General features: G+C 35.6%; 1 protein-coding gene across 1 annotated transcript in view; it reads left to right on the forward strand.

The window, feature by feature from the left end:
• OTOGL (otogelin like) overlaps positions 1 to 24,486 on the forward strand; it is a 147,866-nt gene that overhangs the window by 20,682 nt on the left and 102,698 nt on the right. Inside the window, 10 exon segments of the mRNA XM_060023861.1 lie at positions 397 to 518; positions 3,635 to 3,840; positions 9,132 to 9,259; positions 9,620 to 9,726; positions 16,489 to 16,595; positions 17,398 to 17,523; positions 18,781 to 18,889; positions 19,941 to 19,987; positions 20,729 to 20,874; positions 22,845 to 22,968. Of these exon segments, the coding sequence (XP_059879844.1) occupies positions 397 to 518; positions 3,635 to 3,840; positions 9,132 to 9,259; positions 9,620 to 9,726; positions 16,489 to 16,595; positions 17,398 to 17,523; positions 18,781 to 18,889; positions 19,941 to 19,987; positions 20,729 to 20,874; positions 22,845 to 22,968 (1,222 nt within the window).

The raw sequence follows: 24,486 nt of genomic DNA on the forward strand, positions 1-24,486 counted from the left end.
TCTTTTCATGGCTGAGTAATATTCCATTGTATATATGTGCCACATCTTCTTTATCCATTCATCTGTCGATGGACACTTAGGTTGCTTCCATGTCCTGGCAATCAGGCCACATAGTTTTAGAATATTCACATCCTGTATGTAAAGATTCAGATCATTTAAATAAATATGCTAAATTAACTTGTACTTTATGAAGTTACTTCTGTTGTCCAATTTCTGAAGCAAATTTCTTTTTTTCTCTTGAAAATCCTAACTGTAGTTATAATTTTGTGAAGTTTCATGGGACTAATGATGCTATAGAGCTGTAGACATGCATTGTGGATTTAGTTAACTCAGATGAAGGCAAGTTTGTGTATTGTTGTTGGTTTCTATGCTTTCTCTTGTTTTTCTCCCTTTAAGGTTCATAATAGCCCTAAATGCCTTGGTTCAGTGTATCACTGTTATCGGTCGATCAGCTTGTTCTTTTCCGACCAAGAGGAAATTCGAATTTATGGGCATGAAATAAAAAAGAATGGAATCAGGTAAGATGATAAATGATATAATGAAAGTAATACAACGGATTAACAGAATTTCTAAACATCTCACTTCTAAACATTCTAAATTTCTAAACATTTCTAAACAGAATGTGGAGAGAAGGGAGAGGATTTCTTCAACAGTAACCTTTAAGTTATAGCATACAGACATAAAAATTTCAGTAGGCTCCAAAGCCAACCAGGTGGCCAGGAATCTAACAGTTTAGCCTCCCTAATGTTTTTGCAGGATACAAATATACTTATATAGGTGGAGGTAAGATTATTACATCTACTTTTAAGAGAGATTCAGGAGAAATCCTCATAGTTGAACTCAAATTATTTTTGCCCCCTTTCTTAAATCTTTTCTTCTTCTTTTTTTTTTAAAGCAGTAAATCAAAATAAAACTTAACCTCTGAAAATCCTTTCCAAATTTGTGTGAATGAGGTTTGGGTGTCAGGATTTTCTGTTAGTGTTCTGACGAAGAGTTGAGAGTCAATAAATAACTGGTCTTCTTGAATAGCTAAGAGAGGGGCCCACTTATAGAACTGAAACTTTAGGGGAAGCGGATGTTTATTTATTTGGTGGAAGGTTTCATACATTTTAAACTAGAAGTACTGTGGAGTAATCTACCATCCAATCTAAATAAGTATAGAAATACTCAATTTTAAGTTGCCCCCCCATCCTTGACACACTCTCTATCCCTTTTCTCTGCTTAATATTTCTCCTTCATGTCATCTAGCATAGTACATATTTTAGTTACATTTCATCATAAATTTTATTAACTGTCTTCCTCTAATGGGATATATTTCATGAGGGCAGGTATTTTTTGTGTTTTGGCTGACTCATGCTGAGAAAAGTAAATTGTGTGATAGCACAATTCTATCCATCATGCAGAATTCGCCAGCAAGTGTTTGAACCATGGGGATTTTTTCCAGGGCAATGGCTGTACCAACCTATGTACTTTTTTTTCAGTTTAGATTCCTCAAGAGGCAGCAGATGATAGCAGGAAGGGCTTTGGATGAAGCACCAGGGGAGCCAGGCACTTACCCAGGTTTTGTCATAGTCAGGCAACCCCAAGCAGCCCCTCTGCCTCTCTTGGGCTTATTTTCTTCATCAATTGGGTTCTGTACTTTTCATTTTCTTATAAAAGAAAGATTATCAATTTGACTGGGAAGGCAATGCACTTACATATGTGTTTCTTGGAGCTGAATTTAAACAGTGGTTTAGGATTTTTATATGGGATTTGGGGTAACATAGTGGGCACTTAAAAATTATTGTTTTGTAAAACAAAAACGCCATTTAAGTAGATTTTCAAGAATACTAACCCTTTGTTAAATATAGGACATAATATTTAAATTTTAACTCAGAAAAAATATTTCTTTGAAGATTTCCATTTGTATAATAGAAAGAAGATGGTTCATATAATTCAGCTAAATTGCTTATAATAATGCTATACCGGGCCTAGGGCCTATCTCATAGCAGATGCTAGATAAATGTTTACCAAAATGAAGTCAAATGTGTTTGGCTCTGCACATCATACTTTACCTTTCTGGACTTCAGTTCTCTCCCCTGTGAAATGCAGGGTTTTGGTACATATGAACCTGTGAATAATTTTCAGTATTAATCTGTGCATTCAGTTTAGTTTGCATTGTTAATGTTTCAAGTTGCATGGAGGTTTTCTTAAATTTATGGGAGATTATCTAACTTCTAGTATCATCACCCATCTCTACTAGCATCTTTTAATGTATAGACATTTGGATAATCACAGTTATGCACGTTTTGTTTTCAAAAATTGTGTATTTATTCAAATTTACTATGAAAGAGATCAAGTGACAAATGACCAAACCAAGGAACACCTGCAAAAGAAAAACTATACCTTGCCGCAGTGAACATCCCATTGCGATGGAATATCTTTATCAAACATGACTCACTTTTTTCAAGTATAGCTTTTGTAAACTTGCAAACTTAAACAATATTATTCGTACTAACTTTTACTAGGAATTGAAAATGAATTTCTTATGTTTATAATTTTTAATAATAATAGATTATGACAGTAAAGTCATTTATTCTCTGGTGTAAATTTTAGTTATTTTCCTATTCTTATAAATCTTATGACTAAAAAAATTATCTGCACACATACTTGTGCAAATGATTACAGATATTTTGAATTGTTTCTTTAGGGACTATCCCTATGTTAATGAGTATGTTTAATTTTATAGTTTTATTTCATGTCGCCATGTTCTTACTGGAAAGGAACTCACTAATTTGAAGTTTTTGAGAGAAATGTATGAATGTACCTACTAACCTCTCACCTCACATTATTCACTTAGCCTGACTAGTTTTCTTCTGTCCTCTTATGTCTCTCACTTCCTCTGTATGTGTACATGCTTGTGAAAAATGGAAAGACTAGACATTGGATCAGGAGTTTAAATATTCAATGTGACCCTTGCTTAAATAGACCAAATTGTATGCAACTTAAAAATTATGAATATAATCCTTACAAATACTGTATGGAAAGTATTTTTTATTCCTAATAATATACTTTGCAGCATTAAAAATAAAAAATTATAATTAACATGGCTTTTTCTTTTGGAAAACAATGACTTGTACCAAGGTGACATTTTGGGGATAGAAGCTCTTATTTCTTTACAGCCAAGTTTGAAACAAAATTAAACAAAATCATCACTCAAAAATGTGTTTACATACTTTGAGTATTGTTTGTTCTTACTTCAAAATTGTTGAGCAGCATTTTTAGATTATCTTAAACTCTCTAGATAAAAATATAAATACATTCAGCTCTCATTATTCTAAATAGACAAGGTTATTTTCCAGATTTTAAAAATCACTGACATTTAGCAGAAGTGTGCTTTTGGTTGGTTGAAAGAAGCATCCAATTATAAGTATAAAATCTTAATCAGTATGCAAAAATAGGTATCATTTTTACTGTCTTTTTATTTCAATATTAAAATTTCAAAAATGTTGAAAATCTAACTGCATAGTTTATTCAATAATTTTGAATAATAATTATCTTTTATTTAATTCTCATTCACTTCAAGAAAGAAATAGATCATCTGTAATTGATGTTTCATCACAATTCTTAGATTGCCTTTGTTCTATTTTTCAAGTTTAACATTGCCTCAGACAATTGGACAGGTTTTCATTGAGAAACTAGCTGACTATATTCTGGTGAAAACAACCTTTGGTTTTTCATTGGCTTGGGATGGAATATCTGGAATTTACCTGAAGCTGTCTGAGGAGCATAAAGGGAAATCATGTGGCCTGTGTGCAAACTACAATGACATTCAATCTGATGATTTCATCATTCAGCAAGGTAAGTGAAGCAGAAGAAATGGGTGGGTACTTCTGAGCTCTTCTTCCTTCACTGATCACTCTGTTTATACCCAGAAGGGTACAACTTGTCCTAGGTTGGGTAAAAATGGTAGCTATCGCTTGCCTGCTTATGTGATTTTAAGTGAAGCTTGAAGAGGAAAATATTTTTGTGTCATTCTTGAAAGCCATGAGCTAGCTTACATTTGCTAAATTAATACAAGTCAGGTCTTACTCATGTAACAAATACTAACTGAGCATTTACCTTGTGTCTGGCACTGTTGTAGGAGCTTGGGATATATCAGTGGAAAAAAAAAAGCTTCTCCCTTCTTGGGGCTTATATCAACATTTTAGTGATTCAGACCCATTTGGGGCAAACTTGTCTACTTTTGGGCAACAGATATTTTGCTTCCAGTCTTGATAGGAATAAATTAAATGACTTCCATGTAATAGTTTTGTAAATACAATAAAATGTGAGCAGAATTGATAAAAGTTGAGTAATAACTTGGAATGGTTTTTATCATGTATAATGATGTACATATCATTCATTCATCTATTTATTCTAAGTCATGAAACTGATCCCAGTGAGCTGTTAAAAATGGGTTTTGTTTCAATATGGGTACTAGTTTGCAGTGGCAACAAAATAAGAGAATTACAGGACACAATCATGATTTAGGTCCACATATAAATGTGCAATAAAAAAGAATACTGTTCTTAGTACCAGAAGACCTACCTGGCTTTGAATCTTGTTCAGCTCTTACAAGTTTTATAATTTGAGGCATCTCAGTTAATCTCTCTGATACTCAGTTTCTTCAGCTGTTAAATAGGGATTAAAATAATTTGGAACACAGAGCATTGTTAATAATAATAGCATAGCTTGATACCATTTAGTAATAGTTAATATGAGTACATAGCTATATTATTCCCAACTCTTAGAACATCCTGTAAAGTGGGTGTATTTTCTTAATTTTACAATGAGGACACAAGGTGATGTGCCCAATGTAACACAGCTTGTAAATGGTGTTATCAGAGTTGAGTTAACAGATCCAACTGGCTCCCAATTCTATTCTTAGATAAATGTGAGAGAAACTGACTTTTAATCTGTAAAGCACTATATAATACTGTTTGTTTTATATTATAAAATTAATAGAGGACAGTTGCCCATATGTTGTGTTTTAAGGGAATGAAAATCCTACTCAGAGTGTGGGTTCTGGAGTCAGAATGTGGGATTCATATTCTGCTTTGCCACTTGTTAAACTTTCTAAGTTTAATGATATACTAGTAGTGTATACTTCATAGAGTTGCAAGGATTAAATGAGGTAATCCCTGTAAAATACTTAGTACAGTGTCTCGCTTGGCACATAGTTAATACTGAATACATTTTAGCTAATTTATTATCATCTCCAAGTGTTCTCAATGAGCCTATAATGGAGCTAACGTGAAAATGTTTGATTAAAGACATTGCTTTAAGAGGCCCTTGTCAAAATGCAAACATTTTCCCAGGATGCATAATGCTTCATTAGTATTAGTTTACTAGTAGCTAAAGAGCAGGGCTTCAAGGAGTCAATTTTCTTACATGGAAAATGGAGATAATAATAATGACCCTTAGAGCTTCCCAACCTCTGAGAATCTAATGAGAAAATGTAAGTGAAAGTGTTTAAAAGTCTGTGAGCACAGTACAAATGTACAGTATTGTACATTTCATCACGAAATGGTGTTTTGCATCCGGTTGGGTATTTAGAATGAGAGAGTTCACAAACTTGGAATCTTGAGACTATATTAGGAAGTAAGGTTTTGGACGTAGGCAGAACCAATCAGATGGCAGCTATTGATTTCTTTTTCTTCTGTATCAAAGCTTTATGAAAAAAATAATACTCAATTCAATTCTCAATGTTAGAGTTAAAGACTGCCATGGGCAACTTCCCTGGGAACATCTAGGGAACATGGTATAGAAGTTGGGATAGAAAATAGCATCCACTCTTGTTAGAGGCAGAGAGACTCAGATTAGGATTTGCGTTAAGAGTCAGACAGACTTTGATAACCTGGAACATAAAATGGTTGCTTACAGTGAGATAATTGGGCAGCAGGCAGAGGGGTGTTAGCAGATTATTTGTGGGAGAAGACCGGAAGGAGGCAATTTGACTGAATTACGGCTGAACTGGCAGAAGGCAAGAAGGACCCTGGAAAGTATATGGAAGGAGCCTAAAGAGAGATTTCAGCTTTTTCACAATTTTATTTAGTGCACAGAGTAAAGCAGAATGATAAAAAAACTAACTTATGATAATTTATAAAGATGTGACTAGAACCTGCTTTCCGATTTTCTCTCATACCGTAATAATGCAAGAATACGTCTACAGGTGAGCTGTATTACCTTTAGCTTAAAGATGCCTAGTATTTTCTTGAAACTCAGCCTGTACTTTGCTGATTAGATAAGTCTTTAGAGGCAGAGAGGTAGTTTGATTGAATCCCATTGAATTAATAATTTCTTAACAGTGATTAAAATTGTATTTCTCTCTGCATTCCTATGCATTCTTCAGGCATGACTTCACAAAGAAATGAGCCTTTTCAGAATTTCTGTAGATATAGAAATATTTAAATTTGTTGTCTAGTTGAGATTCTGGTTCCATAATTCATGTCTATGGCTAGCTACTCATAGAAGCCCTGATTTACTCTTGTTTTTCCCAGCATAATAATTAATACTGCCTCTCTTTCACTCTTAGAAGTGTTCCAATATGGACAGTAAATTGCTCCGTTTGTAGTACATTTTATATGAAACATTTTAATTTTAGTTTTGCAGGCTCCCAGACCACCAACTGATATGGATTTAAAGTCTCATAGTAACCAACATTTGTGACTTTTTTGTTAATGCAATGTAGTGAAAACAGCTAAATATGTGGTTGAAAGCTGGAATTAAAGTGAACTCTAAGGGATTGCTCAGGTTGTTTAGTTACATTAAAATTTGTGCATAAATATGGAAATAGGTGGGCCTTTAGGAAATATTTTTGATTCTGCAGACCTTAAAAGTATGATGATGCTTTGAAATGAAATGTGACTATAAATTTACTTAAAAGGAACATCAGTTTTTCCTTTTAAAAATAAGTATATTTGGCTTCCCTGGTGGCACAGTGGTTGAGAGTCCGCCTGCCGATGCAGGGGTCACGGGTTTGTGCCCCTGTCTGGGAAGATCCCACATGCCGCGGAGCGGCTGGGCCCGTGAGCCATGGCCACTGAGCCTGCGCGTCCGGAGCCTGTGCTCTGCAATGGGTGAGGCCGCAACAGTGAGAGGCCCGGGTACCGCAAAATAAATAAATTAATTAATAAATTAATTAATTAATAAAATAAAAATAAGTATATTAGGGCTTCCCTGGTGGCGCAGTGGTTGAGAGTTCGCCTGCCGATGCAGGGGATACGGGTTTGTGCCCCGGTCCGGGAAGATCCCACATGCCGCGGAGCGGCTGGGCCCGTGAGCCATGGCCGCTGAGCCTGTGCGTCCGGAGCCTGTGCTCCGCAACGGGAGAGGCCACAGCAGTGAGAGGCCCGCGTAACGCAAAAACAAAAAAAAATAAAAAATAAATAAAAATAAGTATATTAGACCAGACCCATGCTTGGTTCAGGGTATAGCATTTCCAACAATATCAGAGATAATAAAGTGGACCAAACATCTAGGACTCTAATAATCTATTTAATAAATATGGAAAACTCCCTTGTATTTATTCGTTCACTTATTTAGCAAACATATTTTGGGCACCTACTCTATACCAGATAGTAAACTAGGGATCCAGCAATAGGACCGCTTAGACAAGCTCTCTCCCTTCATGTAGTAGAAGGCAAAATAAATAGACAAATTAAAATATAATTTTTGTGAGCAATAGCAGCCATTAAAAAAGGGGGAAAAGGAGACTAAGTGACAGAACAGTGTATGTTTGGTGGGTCTAGATCATGTGCCGGAGAAGGCTTCTCTGAGGAGGTCATATTAAATAGATGTCCACGTGAAGTAAGGGAGACAGTAGAGGGAAGATTGGGGTGGGGGAAGAGTGATTTCGAAGGAGGAGATGCAAGAGCAAAAGCAGGAGCAGGGTGGAAATGAGCTTGAGTGAAGAACATTATAAAGCTTGTATGATTGGAGTAGGCTGAGCAAAAATAGGAGTGGAAGATGTAGGAGGGATAGGGTGGGGTAGAGTGGGTGAAACAGGTGGGGAGTTGGGGGAGTGCAGAGGCCAGATCAAAAAAGTCTTCCAGGCCCCTGTAAAATTTGGGATTTTATACTAAGAGAGCAAAGCGTTCTCATAGATGAACTTTTACAATCTTCCCCCAAATTGGTAGTAGTAAGTAGACATCTTCCTATCTTGAAGATACTGAGATAGAATGGTGAACCATTTGGCTTGCAGTTTTTGATTCTAGTGGTGCAGTAGCTTGTCATCGCTGGTGGACCTGTGGCTGTGTAAATCTCAGTGGTAGAGATGCTAACACTCAAACATGAAGGCTGTCAGATGGAACTTTGAGATGTCATCTTGTTTGGGTCTGCGGAGTCCTTGAGATTGCAGATTCAGCCCTTGTCTGAACGTGGGGCAGGATTAATTTTCATGTCAGACCCTGAACTTGTCCTCAGGCCAGATAGAAGGCCCAGAGTGCTCACCACCAACTGCCTGTTTGTTGCTGCTGCATAGTAGCTCCTGAATCTTGCCGCTGAATAATGCTGGGATGGTATCAGGATTCCTAATCTGTCCCGAGCATCTTTAGAAACACTATTCATCATATTCCAATGGAATGAATTCACTTCTTAGTACCCTCTTCTCCAGGTGTCTTTTCCATTTTTTCATTGTCTGTATGACCATCCTCTGAAATCTCCACAAGGGCTCTAGGTACCCCAAAAATGGAGCTACAATTTTAGTAAGGTTCTGACTTATGTCAAATAGAATGAGAGGGCTGTCTGAAAATTTTCATACCAAACTTTGACTTATGTTTCTTAATTTTATGCATATTTTTTCTCCTCTCTGCATTATAAACTGCAGGCTTAACTGGTATTCATTTTGTACCACTCACTTTTCAACCCTTCCCCATTTTGCTTCAATGAAGTTTGCTTTCTCTCTCCAATGGTATTAACTTTTATTTGGTACTTAAACTTTGTTCAATTTATTTTTATTATGCTGAAGTAATGTTATAGTCTAATATCATTGGTAATTATAAAGCTATTGAGTTTAACTTTTTGACCAGGAAGTTTATGTTGGTGAACTGTGTCTTTGTGGAAAGTGATCCTATTATACATATTTTTTTGTATGTGTTTGTGTGAAATAGAGGACTATACAGAAGACATTGCTATGTTTGCAAATAGTTGGTTGGTGCAAACTCCAGATGACCCCAAATGTGTACCCACACCCTCAGATTTTCCAAATCCATGCTCCAGTGGAATGCCAGCATTTGAGGTAAATATGATGTGAAAAATTTAGGCATGTTGGATACACCACACATATACTGTATTTGTATATTTAACACTAAGCATTTTTAGCGTAAATACTACATAAACACTATTAAAATCAGGAAATGTAATGCAACAAGAATAACTTAATGATTATTTCAAAAATGGTGAATACAATGAGTTTCATAAAAGTAGTACTCATTATAAAAATATGTAGTTAGAAAAATGTTGTTTAAAATTTATAAGCCTACATACTTTCTCTTTCCTAGTAAGAACAGAGTGTCTTGCAAACAGATCAGTAGAAAAAAACGAGAGTACAAGCATATCATTCAGTATGTTCTGCTGACCGCCATCTTTTTCTGCATAGGCAATCTTCTTCAAGTGTCAGATACTGTTGCAGTTTCCCTTTTTGAGCTGCCATGAATATATTGATCCATATTTATATATTGCCAGCTGTGTTAATGATCTTTGCAAGTAAGTGAAATGATTTTATTTGCAATAAAATTTTCTTTATCCAAAAAGAAGAGCAAAAACAATTGTGTAACTCATCATCTCAGCAGTTCACAAAATGTAATGGGAAATGTAAAACATACACTGTACTAACAGCTATTAAAATCTTACTGGATAACAGGTACAGTCTGAGTGTTTTATATTAACAGCATGAACAGAGTACATTAGTTCTTATACACTTTTTGTGCCACTGATCCCTTTGGGGAACCTAGAGAGGCTATAGGCTCTTTTCAAAATAGTGTTTTGAAATGTACAAAATAAAGCATATAAGATTACAAAGGAACTAATTATATTGAAATAGAATTACTGAAATAGTAAATGAAATGAATTTCTGATCCATGTGCTCTTTTATGTGCATTTCAGGTCTAATAACTAATGTAGTTTGATATAGTGATGAGTGTAAACAATATTTTGAGATATCTGTAACAAATGAGAAATGAAAATATGGAAAAATGAGATATGAGTTACATTGATGACAAAGTTACAGATTCTGCTAAGAACATTGTGATGTGTTGCCCATGTGTGTAGCTGAAAGAAGTGCTAAATATCAGCTGGAGATTAGCAAAAATAAACATGTAGTATTTTTCACATCCAAGGGCACAGACTCTTGCCTTCACTCCCGGGTTAAGAACACGTAGACTAAGGTGGTTGTCTAGGGAACAAATTCAGTGAGACTCATCATAACGTGTTCATCAATGTAGAACTTATAAATTACCCATTACTGAGGTGAAGTCCTTTTTATTTTAGTTTTTCAAAAGTTTACCAAGTGAAAGATACATGTACCCTGATATTCATAGCAGCACTATTAACAATCGCCAAGACATGGAAGCAACCTAAGTGTCCATCGACAGATGAGTGCATAAAGAAGATGTGGTATTTATATACAATGGAATACTAGCCATAAAAAGAATGTAATAATGCCGTTTGCAGCAACATGGGTGGATCTAGAGATTCTCAGACTAAGTGAAGTAAGTCAGAAAGAGAAAGACAAATACTATGTGGTATCACTTATTGTGGAATCTAAAATATGACACAGGTTAACTTATTTACAAAACAGAAACAAAGACATAGAAAACAAACTTGTGGTTACCAAAGGGGAAAGGGGGTGGGGAGGGATAAATTAGGAGTTTGTGATTAGCAGATACAAAATACTGTATATAAAATAAACAACAAGGTCCTGTACAGAGCAGGGAACTATATTTAATATCCTGTAATAAGCCATAATGGAAAAGAATATGAAAAATAATATGTATATATATGTATAACTGAATCACTTTGCTGTACACCAGAAACTAACACAACATGTAAATCAACTATACTTCAATTAAAAAAAATTACCAAGTGTATGTGATTAGCTATCTTGAATGTTTGAGAATATCTCAAGAAATTTTTATGTTTGCATCTTTTAAGTATCCCAAGAAGTTTAAATGGTACATGGGAACATTGCTGTAAAGGACCAAACTAATTTTTGGTTGAGTAAAACCACTGAAATTATATCTTGGGTAGCTTGTTAAGAGGTCTAAGTTTATCAAAAGTGAAAACAGAGAGGAAAGGTTGAGGTAGTGTGAAGTTATTTATAATCACTCTGCTTTAATTAAATTAAGATTATTATAAAAATAATGAATGTAATAATATTTTCCAGATATTAAAATGAGATTGTTTGGGAAACTTCTTAATTTTGAATAAAGTACAGTTATACCTTTATTTGTATGTATAGTCTCAGGGATTTCTGAACTAATGCAGGAGCTTTGAAAGAGCATTCCCTCTGCCTAAAATATTGAGTACTGACCTTGATATTTTATAACATTCTGTCCTCTATTTGGTTTTATTTTTCATTTAAGTGCTATATTGTTCTATCTCTGTTCTATCACTTAGGCTCTTTTTTGAGGACTCTGTAGCTAGTCCATTGTCCTTATTTAGCCATCTATATGGAATTAACAATTGTTCTTATTCCATGATGACTCATTCTGGGACCATTCTCCAACAGTCTTCTCACTTGTCTTATCATCTTTAGCACTCGTTTCTCAGGTAGGCTGAAGTGAAGGATCACTTGGCAGATCCAGAAAAGTCAGTCGCCATTTATTAGTTGGGATATTGTTTGGTTGCTTCAAAAGCATCAGTGGCTTCGATTCAATTGAATGCTTATATTTCTCCATTGACTCAGTGATACTATTGCTATGTCATCCCCCAGGGCCTAGGGTATTATTTTCAATTTCATTGTCAAAACTGGCTCACCACTGCCATGCTCATATTTTAACCCTTAGGAAGGGAGAAAAGGAAATAGAGGGCTGTCAGCATTTTTAAGGAAGTGATGTGGAAGTTTCATGCACATTCTCACTTTTAACCCTTTGGTCAGAACTTAGAAACATGGGCCATACCTAGAAGTAAGGACAGCTGAGAAATGTTGTCCTTGGCTGGGCAGCCATATGCCCAGCAAAAACTTGCAGGTTCTAATACTGAAAAGAAGAGGGAACTGGGCATGAAAGGTAGCTGACCATACCTACTTCATCTGAAATTTCATCATTAAGAAGTTAACATTTTTGTCTTTTGAAATTTTGATGTATTTAGGCTTTGGATTTCAAAACCTAATGGCTTTCTTTAGGGCAAATAAAAACAGCAGGATGGTGAAACACCTTTTACTGGTTGAAATCAGCTGACACCTTAAGATACATATCTGAGGTGAAGAGGCAGGGCAGAGCAGGCAGGTAATACCAAAGAAAGGGCTTTATAATGGAATAAGTGGGCATTGATAAAATGGAAGTGAGAAGGTACCAGGGTTAGCCTTTCACTCCCCTCAATATTTCACCCAGGACTATACCTACCTACATTCTTTTTCCCCTAAAGGAGAGTCTCTTCATTTCTTATGTTAAAAGACTGCCTACAGGGATCCTATACCATGATTATATAATTGTGAATCTGCTGAACACAAATTAATTTCCTGCTTGGATTATGATAGTGTATTGAATTCAATTCAACACATTTTCTGAGTGTTTTTTCCGAGTTGAGCATTGTGCCACATCTTGGTGAAATAGAAACAATTTATTATGTTGATTTTTAAATTTTTTTTCTTTAAACCCACATTTGTTTATTTATTTATTTTTGTCTGTGTTGGGTCTTCGTTTCTGTGCGAGGGCTTTCTCTAGTTGTGGCAAGCGGGGGCCACTCTTCATCGCAGCACGCGGGCCTCTCACAATCGTGGCCTCTCTTGTTGCAGAGCACAGGCTCCAGACGCGCAGGCTCAGTAGTTGTGGCTCACGGGCCCAGTTGCTCCGTGGCATGTGGGATCCTCCCAGACCAGGGCTCGAACCCGTGTCCCCTGCACTAGCAGGCAGACTCTCAACCACTGCGCCACCAGGGAAGCCCTATTATGTTGATTTTTAATTTATTTTATTTTTAAATTTTTTGTTGAAGTATAGTTGATTTACAATATTATATTAGTTTCAGGTGTACAGCATAGTGATTCAATATGTTTATAAATTATACTCCATTTAGCATTATTATAAAATATTGACTATATTCTCTATGCTGTACATTACATCCTTATCTCTTATTTTATACCTAGTAGTTTATACCTCTTCATTCCCTTCTCCTATCTTGCCCCGCCCCTCATCCCTCTCCCCAGTGGTAGCCACTAGTTTGTTCTCTGTGAATCTCTTTCTGTTTTGTTATATTCATTCATTTATTTTTTTAGATTCCACATATAAGTGAAAACACAGTATTTTCTTTTTCTGTCTTATTTCACTAAGCATAACACCCTTCAAGTCCATCCACGTTTTTGCAAATGGCAAAATTTTATTCCTTTTTATGGCTGTGTAATGTTCCATTTGTAATATTCCATAATATCTTCTTTATTCATTCATCTTTGATGGAAACTTAGGCTGCTTCCGTATCTTGGCTATTGTAAGTAATGCTACTATGGCAAAACAAATTCGGGGTGTTTACAGAACACAAAAAAAGTGTTGCTGGGCATGGTGAATGGGAGAGAGAGAGGAGATGAAGTTAGAGAAGTAGGCAGAGCCTAGATTACCTAGAGTCTTAGGGCTCATAGTAAGGAGTATGAATCTTTGCTTGATCTTATTTCATACAACTTGACTATTCTCAGCAGATCTGAATTTGCCCTTTGCCTTATCTCTTACCCTACTCTGCTTATTCTGGGTAGGCTGACTGTGCTTTAGCCTGAATTATGTCAGAATGTCAGTTAGTTCATTTGGGATATAATAAATCTGGGGGGAGGGGGTAGTACAAAATGAAAATGCAAGGCCCCCTGTTAAAAACATTGTTGAGAATTTCAAGATAGTGACAGCAGAGTGTGAAACCGAGTACAGGGTCCAGCTAAGTGAAGGGTCTTTTTTTTTTTTTTAATTAATTAATTAATTAATTTTAGTTTTTTATTTATTTTTTTTTTTGCGGTACGCGGGCCTCTCACTGTTGTGGCCTCTCCCGTTGCGGAGCAACAGGCTCCGGACGCGCAGGCTCACTGGCCATGGCTCACGGGCCCAGCCGCTCCGCGGCACGTGGGATCTTCCCGGACCGGGGCACGAAACTGTGTCCCCTGCATCGGCAGGCGGACTCCCAACCACTGCGCCACCAGGGAAGCCCTGAAGGGTCTTTTTAAGAGCAGGGCCTTGTGTGACTGACTACACAGGTCACATTCCCATAAAGCTGGCCCTGATCTTGATAAATGTTGCTGAAAAAAATGAATGCCTTCTACTGATGAAAAAAAACAATGCTGCTGTGAACATTGATGTGCATATATCTTTTTGAATTAGTGCTTTTGTTTTCTTCAACTATATACCCAGGAGTGGAATTGCTGGGTCATAGGGTAGTTCTATTTTCAGTTTTTTGAGGAACTTTCATTCTCTTTTGCATAGTGACTGCCCCAATTTACATTCCCACCAACAGTTTACTAGAGTTCCCTTTTCTCCACATCTTCACCAACTGTTTGTTATTTTTTTGACAACAGCCATTCTGACAGGTGTGAAGTGATAATCTCATTGTGGTTTTGATTTGCATTTCCCTGATGATTAGTGATGGTGAGCATCTTTTCATGTGTCTGTTGGCCATCAAAACAAAAAACAATTTAGAAATAGTCCCTGCCCTAGGAACTCAGATTCTAATGGGGCAGAGAAACAGACCTTCAGCAATTATACATGCTTTAAAAGCAAAGTGCAGTGAATGTGGAGGAGAGAACTACTAACTTTATCAGGTAGTGCCTAGAGGAGATGACAGCTGAGTTGGAATTTGAAGGATGATACATTACCAGTTCTTGAACTTGTCGTGTTTCTGCTTCTAAGAATGCTAAACTTAGCAGCAAGGAAATGCTTCTAATTTTGCCACACCCAAATCAATTGATTTATTGATAAAAACAACTATTGTTTAATGTTCATTTTCCCTATTAAAATTCACATCCAAAATGGAAAAATAAGCTTATTTTCCCCTCAGTAAATTGCAATAATAATTTCTTTCTTGCCCGATTGTTGTTTTTATGCAATGCCAAATGTAATATGCCCAGTACAGTTACTAGCATAACATAGTCACAGTAAATAGTAGCTATTTGAATAATAGTTGCATTGGGTTGGAAAGCTAATATTCAGTTACTTTGTTAGTTTTCAGAGCCTCCATTAATTGTAGGAAACAATGCACATATTTAAAGTAAATCATAGATTTTAATGTCTTTCTAGGAATTCAACAGTTTTAACTTACCTTGTTTTTCAGAGACTTTTCTTATTCGGAGGTTTAGAATATTTTCTGAGTTTCTGAAGTTTATATGCTCAGTGCTTTTTTTTCCTTCTAAAGCTCAGTTAATTGGACTAGATAAGCTTCATGACTCAATTACAGTAGCACAGGATAAGTGCAATTTGAGACTGGTGGCTTTGGCTTTTACAACAGAGATACTGAAAATGCTAAGGCTCACAAAATACAACATTCGTAAGGTCATTATCTTGAAAGATATTTAACTATTTAATTTTGAGTTTCAGTTGGGTTGAAAAACAAGCCCACTACCTTATAAACCCTGTTTATTTTGTAGATGCCTTGTTAATCTGCTTTGGGAATTGGCAGACCTCTTATATTTGTTTGGAGGAGTTTCTAAGGCGATTATAAGAAAATACTTAAAGGTTATTCACTCTTGGCAGCATTATAAAAGTAACTAGCTTTAGTAATTTAAACCTGAAAGAATTAAAAATCTTCTTTTAAATCTTAAATTAAATGCTATTTATTTAATCTTTCAAAAGTTCTGCAGGTTATTAGTATTGGTTTTATTCCAGCATGTATACTATCAAGAGCATGGTATCTTAGAAATAATTTTCATATTGGTTGTTTTTGCTGTGATAGAATTTTATCTGTTCTAATAGGATTTGTTAAATTCTGAAAGATCTAGGATGCTTTGTGTGGGAACAAAAAAATACAAGGATTCTGGGAAGAACATCATAATTAAAATAGAAATCTTTTTCAGTATAGGTACTCCCTTGAATCAAATGAAAAGTGGCCAAATTATTGAAAGATGAAACAATTTACCTAGGCCTTTTTAGCTGGGATCCCATGTTTATCTGTTTTCTGCATTATTGTACATAACATATTATAATGTATTATATTATATACAACCTGACATCAGCTAATATTAGAATATTCACCACATACTCAGCATTTCTTGAGATCAGGAGCTCAAAGGTATGGTTTCTGTCAATATTTCCTGTGTGATATTGGATCTGTCTTTTCACTTTTCAGAACTCACGATGATGAGACCTATTGTCGAGCAGCCACTGAGTATGCTAGAGCCTGTTCCCATGCTGGCTACCCTATTCAAGACTGGAGAGATGACTTTCCAGCGTGCAGTATGTTTCATTATTTTCCAGCCCTGTGCACTTCTATTAATTTTAGGCTTATCCTAGTACTCAAAACTTACCCTAGTGCTCAAAACTAATGAATTGCAAATACTTGTTATTGATGCAATAATGTTGGTAAACTTTTGCATACTTTTAAAACACTGTAATCTCTGTCTTTCTGTGTCTGCCTTACTTCACTTAGTATGATAATCTCTAGGTCAATCCATATTGCTGCAAATGGCATTATTTCATTCTTTTTTATGACTGAGTAATATTCCATTGCGCGCGCGCGTGTGTGTGTGTGTGTGTACACCACATCTCCTTAAGACAAATATCATATGATGTTGCTTATATGTGGAATCTAAAAGAAAAAAAAAGACACAAATGAACTTATTCCAAAACAGAAAGAGAGTCACAGACACAGAAAACAAACTTATGGTTACCAAAGGGGAAATGGAGGTGGGGGAGGGATAAATTAGGAGGCTGGGATTAACATATATACACTACTATGTATAAAATAGATAACCAACAGGGATCTACTATAGCACAGGGAACTATACTCAATATTATGTAATAACCTATAAGGGAAAAGAATATGTATATATATATGTATATGTGTATATATATATATATATATACATATATATATAATATATATCTCTGAATCACTGTGCTGTACACCTGAAATGTATACAATATTGTAAATCAACTATACTTCAATAAAAAATTTAAAAAACCCCAAAAACCCCACTGTAATCTTTTTGAGTGTTGAATAAAGTTGATTTACAGCTCGCCTGTTTGCCCATTTTAGTTGATAAATGTGATGACAGCTTTGTCCATCGGGATTGTATCAGTTGTTGCCCACCAACCTGCACATTTGAGGACCAATGTCTTGGGAGTAATCTCCATTGTCTTGACGGATGTTACTGCGCGGATGGTAAGTGCTTCATGAAAGAAACCATGTCTGCACTCCTGGAAACTAGTACCCCTGTGATCCAAGAATCATATCTTAATGTCATCTCTCAGGATGATAGGGCTGTTGTGATTTTCTATCCTTGTAGGATTTGATCCTTGAAGTGACTAGAAGGAATGGCTGCTTTTCTTTAGTAAAAGCCTTATTCCTTTGCAAATTTCCTTGGAAGTTTGGAACTTTGTCTTGAAGTTACCCATGGCAGATCTTTTGTTCTCTTGAGTATTTAAAGATATTTAATAATTTATATACTTTCATTTTTTAAAGATGAAATCAAGTTCAGAAAAAAAAAAAACCTTCACATTTTGGCAGTACAAGATTTTAGTCCTGATGTAGTTTTAATATTTGAAATTAGAAGTGACATAGTAAGTGATAGAAACGGGATTTAAATCTGCTATACTGATAGACATTTATAAGAACATTGAGGATTTACTCAAACCCTTTTATTTTTACAGATTAAAAAAAAATAGAATCCCAGAGATGTTAAGTGATTTTCCCACTGTCATACACTTAATATGACTGAGGACTACTTGGAATCAGATCTGTTGACCTCGGTCCATTGTTCTGTCAGTGCTACTCTAAGTGCTTTGGACCCGTGCCAGGCCTAAACTGTTTGTTACCAGCCAGTGATGAGATAAGGAGTTTGCACCAGAATATAAATCCGTGCACCAAAATATAAGTCAATGCTTCCTTCATCTAGAGAGTCTTACTCTGAAAACCAGATCAGCTGAATCAAACAGTGTGCTTAGTAACACTGGTTCGACCACCTTTCCTCATCAGAGAGAAGTACTAAATGCAGTTCTACTGTACTAACCCTTTGAGAAGCACTGCTTGGCTCTTTATTATCTGTGTGATGATAGTGTAAATCTCTCACTTTGACATAAACAGAAATAAAACCAAGAATATACTTTCTCCCTCTTCTCCTCCCCTCTTCCCTCAAAAGCAAAGAGACATTAGTTGCCCTAATTTTGTACTGTGAATCTTGAATTTCTGATGGCAAGTCATGGGATAAGAAAGTTGAAAACCACTGAAATAGACCCTTATAAGGTAGCTACTGATTGAGACAGAGCAAGGCTGTCGGTAACCTCCTTGAAAGTAAAGAAACTTGTTATTTCCAGCACATAGTGTAAGCAAGTGTTCAATAAAAGTTGGTTGAATTATTATATTCAAAGAATACAATCTTTATTATTTATTTTGTGAATTTGATATGTTTTTCTTAAATAGGCCTCATAATGGAAAATGGGACTTGCATCTCCTTGGAAAATTGCCCATGCAGTTTTCATGGATTAGCTTATTCAGTTGGTTCAAAAATTGAACAAGAATGTACTGAATGGTATGTGATTAATGTACAGCTAATTATTTCTGGATACTTGACTAGTTGACCATTTTACCATGACATATGTTTAAAGAAATATACTTTTTATTGATTTTTCTTCCAAAAATTCCAAGACACAGTTTTCCTTTTATTTAAAGCCTTACAGGGACAGGGTGGTGGGGGGAACATCTATATTTTCTTTTATGATGTAATTCTCCTCACTTCCCTTGGTAGTTCTATAAAATCTTATATCCATGTGATGAACTGTTGAATTGTCTTGTTATTCATAATCACCAATTTGCACAAACTTTTACCTTTAGAACTTGATGGTTCTCTTGGCCTTCTCTATTGAGTACCTTAAAAAGTGACTATCCAGTTTTTGGCCATGATTAGAGACTTTTAGAAATTCTTCTTAAATTAGCTAACTAAAACTATTATAGCCAAAGATTAAATCCCTTCAGGGCAATCTAAAAAGAAACAGAGGTGTAAATGTCTTTAGGCAATTTTCCCTTAGGTGTCTGTGTATATAACTGAAATGCAATTGAAAACTAACCCTGCTCTTAGATACTGATTTGAGTTCCTGCCATTCTGAGACTGCTTCTGTCCTCCAAAATTCATACCTGTTTGATGGTAGAAGGCAGAATTTATCTTACAAAGGGAATATCTTTTCTCTCTCCTTAATGTCTGATGATGCTCAAAGCCAACTTTTAAAATTTTTAGTAGATGAGTTAACTTATTAATCTTAACCTCTCTCTATATATTTCTCTAATGATGTGGGTAAATACTTTATTGTGTGTGACCTTTTTTGGTTTAATCAATGAGGGAAGGACAGAAACAGAAGTTCTCTGCTTAGTGTTTTTGTTCTTGACTAATGCAATAAATAATAATTTAGGTGCTTGCCAGTCCAAATGTATCAGTTAATTGAACTTTTGGAGAGAGATTTTTCAAGTCAGATTATTCCGAACCTAAAAAACATGATACATTTTGGTTACATTTACCAATACGTTATTGCAAATATTCATACAGTTTCTCTATACAATTAGATTAATATTTTTATCATTTCATTTAGTGTATGTGTTGGTGGAGTTTGGAACTGCACTGAGCATGACTGCCCAGGTAATCTTTTAAAATGTTTTTAAAGACAATGTCTTGATTTTCTTGAAATTGAGGAGGAAGCTAGCACTGATTTTTGTAAGGTCATCTCATATAAATGCAATGATTTCTAAATCCAGATATTAAGAGGATAGTGGAAAATTGAATAAATGATAGCTCTGAGCAGACAGCTTTGGGAAAAATTTACTAAAATAGTAGAAATATTCTAAAAAATATGTGGGACAGGTATCATTTAATAAATTTTAAGTTAAATTGAATAACATAATTTAGTAAGTTTGTCAAACACTTTAGTTATTCTTTTTGATACCTAAAAATTTATCCTAAGTTGACCTACTTCTTTTTAAGAATAAACATAATTTCTTCTTCTTTCTCCTTTTATCCTTCTTCTTCTCCTTACCCTTCTTCTCCTTCTCCTTCCTCTTCTTCTTCTTCTTCTTCTCCTCCTCCCCCTTCCCCTCCCCTCCCCTCCCCTCCCCTCCCCCTCCCCTCCCCCTCCCCCTCCTCCTCCTCCTCCTCCTTCTTCTTCTTTTCTTCCTCTTCCTCTTCTTCCTCCTCTACTTCTTCCTCTTCTTCTTCTTCTACTTCTCCTTCTCCTTCTTCTCCTTCCTCTTCTTCCTCTTCTCCTTGCTCTGCTTTGCTCCCCTTTGCTCCCCCTTCTCCCCCTTCTCCTCCTTCTCCTCTTCCCCCCCCCCCCCCGACCTCCTCCTCCTCCTCCTTCTTCTTCTTCTTTTTCTTTTTTGGTAGTTCAATGCTCTGTTGTAGGTGATTCTCATTTTACTACTTTTGATGGTCGACATTATTCTTTCATTGGAATGTGCCAATACATCCTTGTAAAAGGAACTGGAAAAGATAAATTCACAATTACTTTACAGAAAGCTCACTGTGAGCAGGTAAGAACATTTCAAAATGACCAGAGGAATGTTCATTTTTTTTGACTCAAACTTCTTATCTCGGTTAAGAATGGTAACATGAATGGGTATAGTTATTTTCTTCAAAAATAGGACACCACTGATTGTTAAGATGCATCATTATTCTATATACTACAAAGAAAGAAAGCATGTTGATGATTAATCTGTTATACTATTAATATCATGTATCCTGATTTCAGAGATATTAAATATCTAAAAATCTAAATATCTATTAAAATATAGGATATTAAAATAAATTCAGAGATATTAAAATATATTAAAAATATATCAGATTAAATAGTGCATATTTATTGTACTTTCTTTCTTAAAAATGGTATTTGTTTATGTATAGGTTTTTGGAACATTTCATGACTGCACAATAGACAATAAGCTTTTTGTTACTTCAAAACTGCTCTCTCTTTTTTTTTTTAACATCTTTATTGGATGTTAATTGCTTTACAATGGTGTGTTAGTTTCTGCTGTATAACAAAGTAAATCAGCTATACATATACATATATCCCCATATCTCCTCCCTCTTGCATTTCCCTCCCACTTTCCCTATCCCACCCCTCTAGGTGGTCACAAAGCACCAAGCTGATCTCTGTGTGCTATGTGGCTGCTTCCCACTAGCTATCTATTTTACATTTGGTACTGTATATATGTCCATGCCACTCTCTCACTTCATCCCAGCTTCCCCTTCCCCTTTCCTGTGTCCTCAAGTCCATTCTCTATGTCTGCGTCTTTATTCCTGTCCTGCCCCTAGATTCTTCTTTATTCCTGTCCTGTCCATCTTTATTCCTGTCCTGCCCTAGATTCTTCAGAACCATTTATTTTGTTTTAAGATTCCATATATATGTGTTAGCATACGGTATTTGTTTTTCTCTTTCTGACTTACTTCACTCTGTATGACAGACTCTAGGTCCATCCACCTCACTACACCTCACTACAAATAACTCAATTTCATTTCTTTTTATGGCTGAGTAATATTCCGTTGTATATATGTGCCACATCTTCTTTATGCATTCATCTGTCGATGGGCACTTAGGTTGCTTCCATGTCCTGACTATTGTAAGTAGAGCTGCAATGAACATTCTGGTACATGACTCTTTTTGAATTATGGTTTTCTCAGGGTATATGCCCAGTAGTGGGATTGCTGGGTCATATGGTAGTTCTGTTTTTACAGACTGCTATCTTAAAGGTGATTTTTGACAGAATTTAACAAGTTTCACATCATTCTAAATAGATATGATGGATTTTTTAGCATTCTGGAATATTTATTTTAAAGACATTTTCTTGAAATAAGCACATCAATAATTTGTAAACAAAGAAACCCACATCTTTCATTCATCTCTCTCTAAATCAAGTAGTCAAAATTTTGCCAAAATCTTTTTTTCTATTTTCATTCGAACATAAAATGGTTGTTTCCAACAAAATTCCAGTCTACTTTGTTAGCTTTTTTTTAGTTTGATTTTTATTTTTTCTTTTGCAATATGTCAGGTCTCAGTTAACCTTCTGCGTGGAACAGTAATTCTCCTTGTTCTTTTCTACATTGAATTTTTAAAATATTTAATATACCACAAATGAATTTGGAAAGATCCTTTAATTATGCAGTATGGAAAACATAATTATTGGCACTTTATTGAAAAAATTTCTATTTAATAATCTGTGTAAACTGTATGTATGTATATGGTATATTTAATGTACTACATAAAGATATATTTTATTAGTAATGGGGCTACATTATATTCACAATAAGATGTAATAACTATTATATTGCTTATTCTCAAGTTTTCTATATACCATACATTTTTATCCATGTGTGCTCTCTCCTTTCTTTTCTCCTTTCTCTCCCTCATCCTCTCCCATTTCCTTCTCCCATTGGTCCTGTCCCTTTCTATGTCTTTCTCTCTCTCTCTCTCACTCCTTTAATTGATAATTTGATTTTTATGCAGAACCTTGGCTTGGTCTGCCTTCAGTCTGTAACTCTAATTCTGGAGGATGATTCCAACAAACAAGTGACCCTTAGTAGGGGAGGACAGATCCTCACCAGTCCTAACCAGGGATTCAGTCTGAATGGTAAGAAGCAATGCTGATGGTGTACTTTTCTTACATGAACAACAACAGCAGCACGACTTCAATGGAGTCTTTTCCCATTAGCCGACTAACCTAACATTTATTGAGTGACTATGTGTTGCCAGCTCCTCAGCCAGACTTAGTTGAGACTGCCATGTTTATGGGATCTAGTGTTTATCTCAAGTGGACTAGAGTTTGGAAGAGGAGAGATACGAGTAAACAGCCACTTAAAAATATGATAAACCCAAAGATATGCATAGGGACTTTGGGGGTCTAAATGATTAGGTACAACTCACTCAACCCTGCAGGTATGGTCAGGAAATTTTCTTAAGAAAGGGACTATCTCATTGAGCATTTACAGCTCCTACATCCTTACGGATGAAGGAGATGGGGGAAGTGTTCTAGGCATAGCAAAGAGGAGAACTATGCAGTATGTTTAGGGGGAACTATAACTACTTTGGCATTGCTGCAGCATGAAGAGGGTAAGTGTAGAATGTCCAGAGATGAGAAGAGGGAAAGAGATGGGGGTGAGAATGGGAAAGACCTTATTTTTTAAATTGAAGTATAATTGACTTACAATATTATATTAGTTTTAGTTATACAACATAGTGATTCAATATTTTTATAGATTGTACTTCATTTAAAGTTATTTCAAAACAATGATTGTTATTTCCTGTGCTGTACAATATATCCTTCTTGCTTATCTGTTTTATACATAGTAGTTTGTATCTCTTAATTCCATGGGGAATGCCTTATATACAGGGCATCATACTTTGTGGTTTTCCTGGGAGGCCCTGTTCATGCCTGTGTTCCAGTATAGTTGCTAATAACAGTCTGTTTTGCTTTCAGAAATGTCTTGAATTGTGTTATAAATTACATGGTCACAGTCAATGTCGTGCCAGGATGTTGATTGAACTTGATATGAAATTGAATATGCAATTGTTATTATTTGACCATTTTTATGTACAAAGATGGCAATCTCATATGCTTCAACCAAATAAGCAATGAGTTTTAATGAGGAGACTAACTTTGTCTTTTTTTTCTTGGTAGACTACTATAACAACACTATGGAAATGGCTTTGAGAAATGTTAGACAGTAGGCACAGATAATAGTTAGGATATTATTAGAGGAGGGCATACAAGGAATGAGGAGGAACTGATCCAAGACAGTGACAGTAGAGATGGAGAGAGGAAAACAGATTGAAATTTTATTTAGAAAAAAAGTGCTGTCAACTCGGTGATGGATTGGATTGGGGTTGGTTGGGGAAGGACAACAAGAGGGATGAAGTGATCAAAGAATGATTCTCAGATTTCTCGGTTTGGTGACCAGACTGATGGCAGAAATTGTGATAGAGATGCAGGAGCAACTCTTCTGGTTGCAAAAGTCAAATTCAGTCTTGAGCACAAGTTTCTCTTCTCTAAAGATGCCTCATAAAATGGTGCTTCTCTAGTGCTGTGCTCCCCTTTTTGCTGACAGTTTCAAAGGAATGGGGAGTTTTTGAAAAAGTGCCCCTTCCTTAT

The sequence above is a fragment of the Delphinus delphis genome, chromosome 11, assembly GCF_949987515.2.
Source record: "Delphinus delphis chromosome 11, mDelDel1.2, whole genome shotgun sequence".
Taxonomy (NCBI): domain Eukaryota; kingdom Metazoa; phylum Chordata; class Mammalia; order Artiodactyla; family Delphinidae; genus Delphinus; species Delphinus delphis.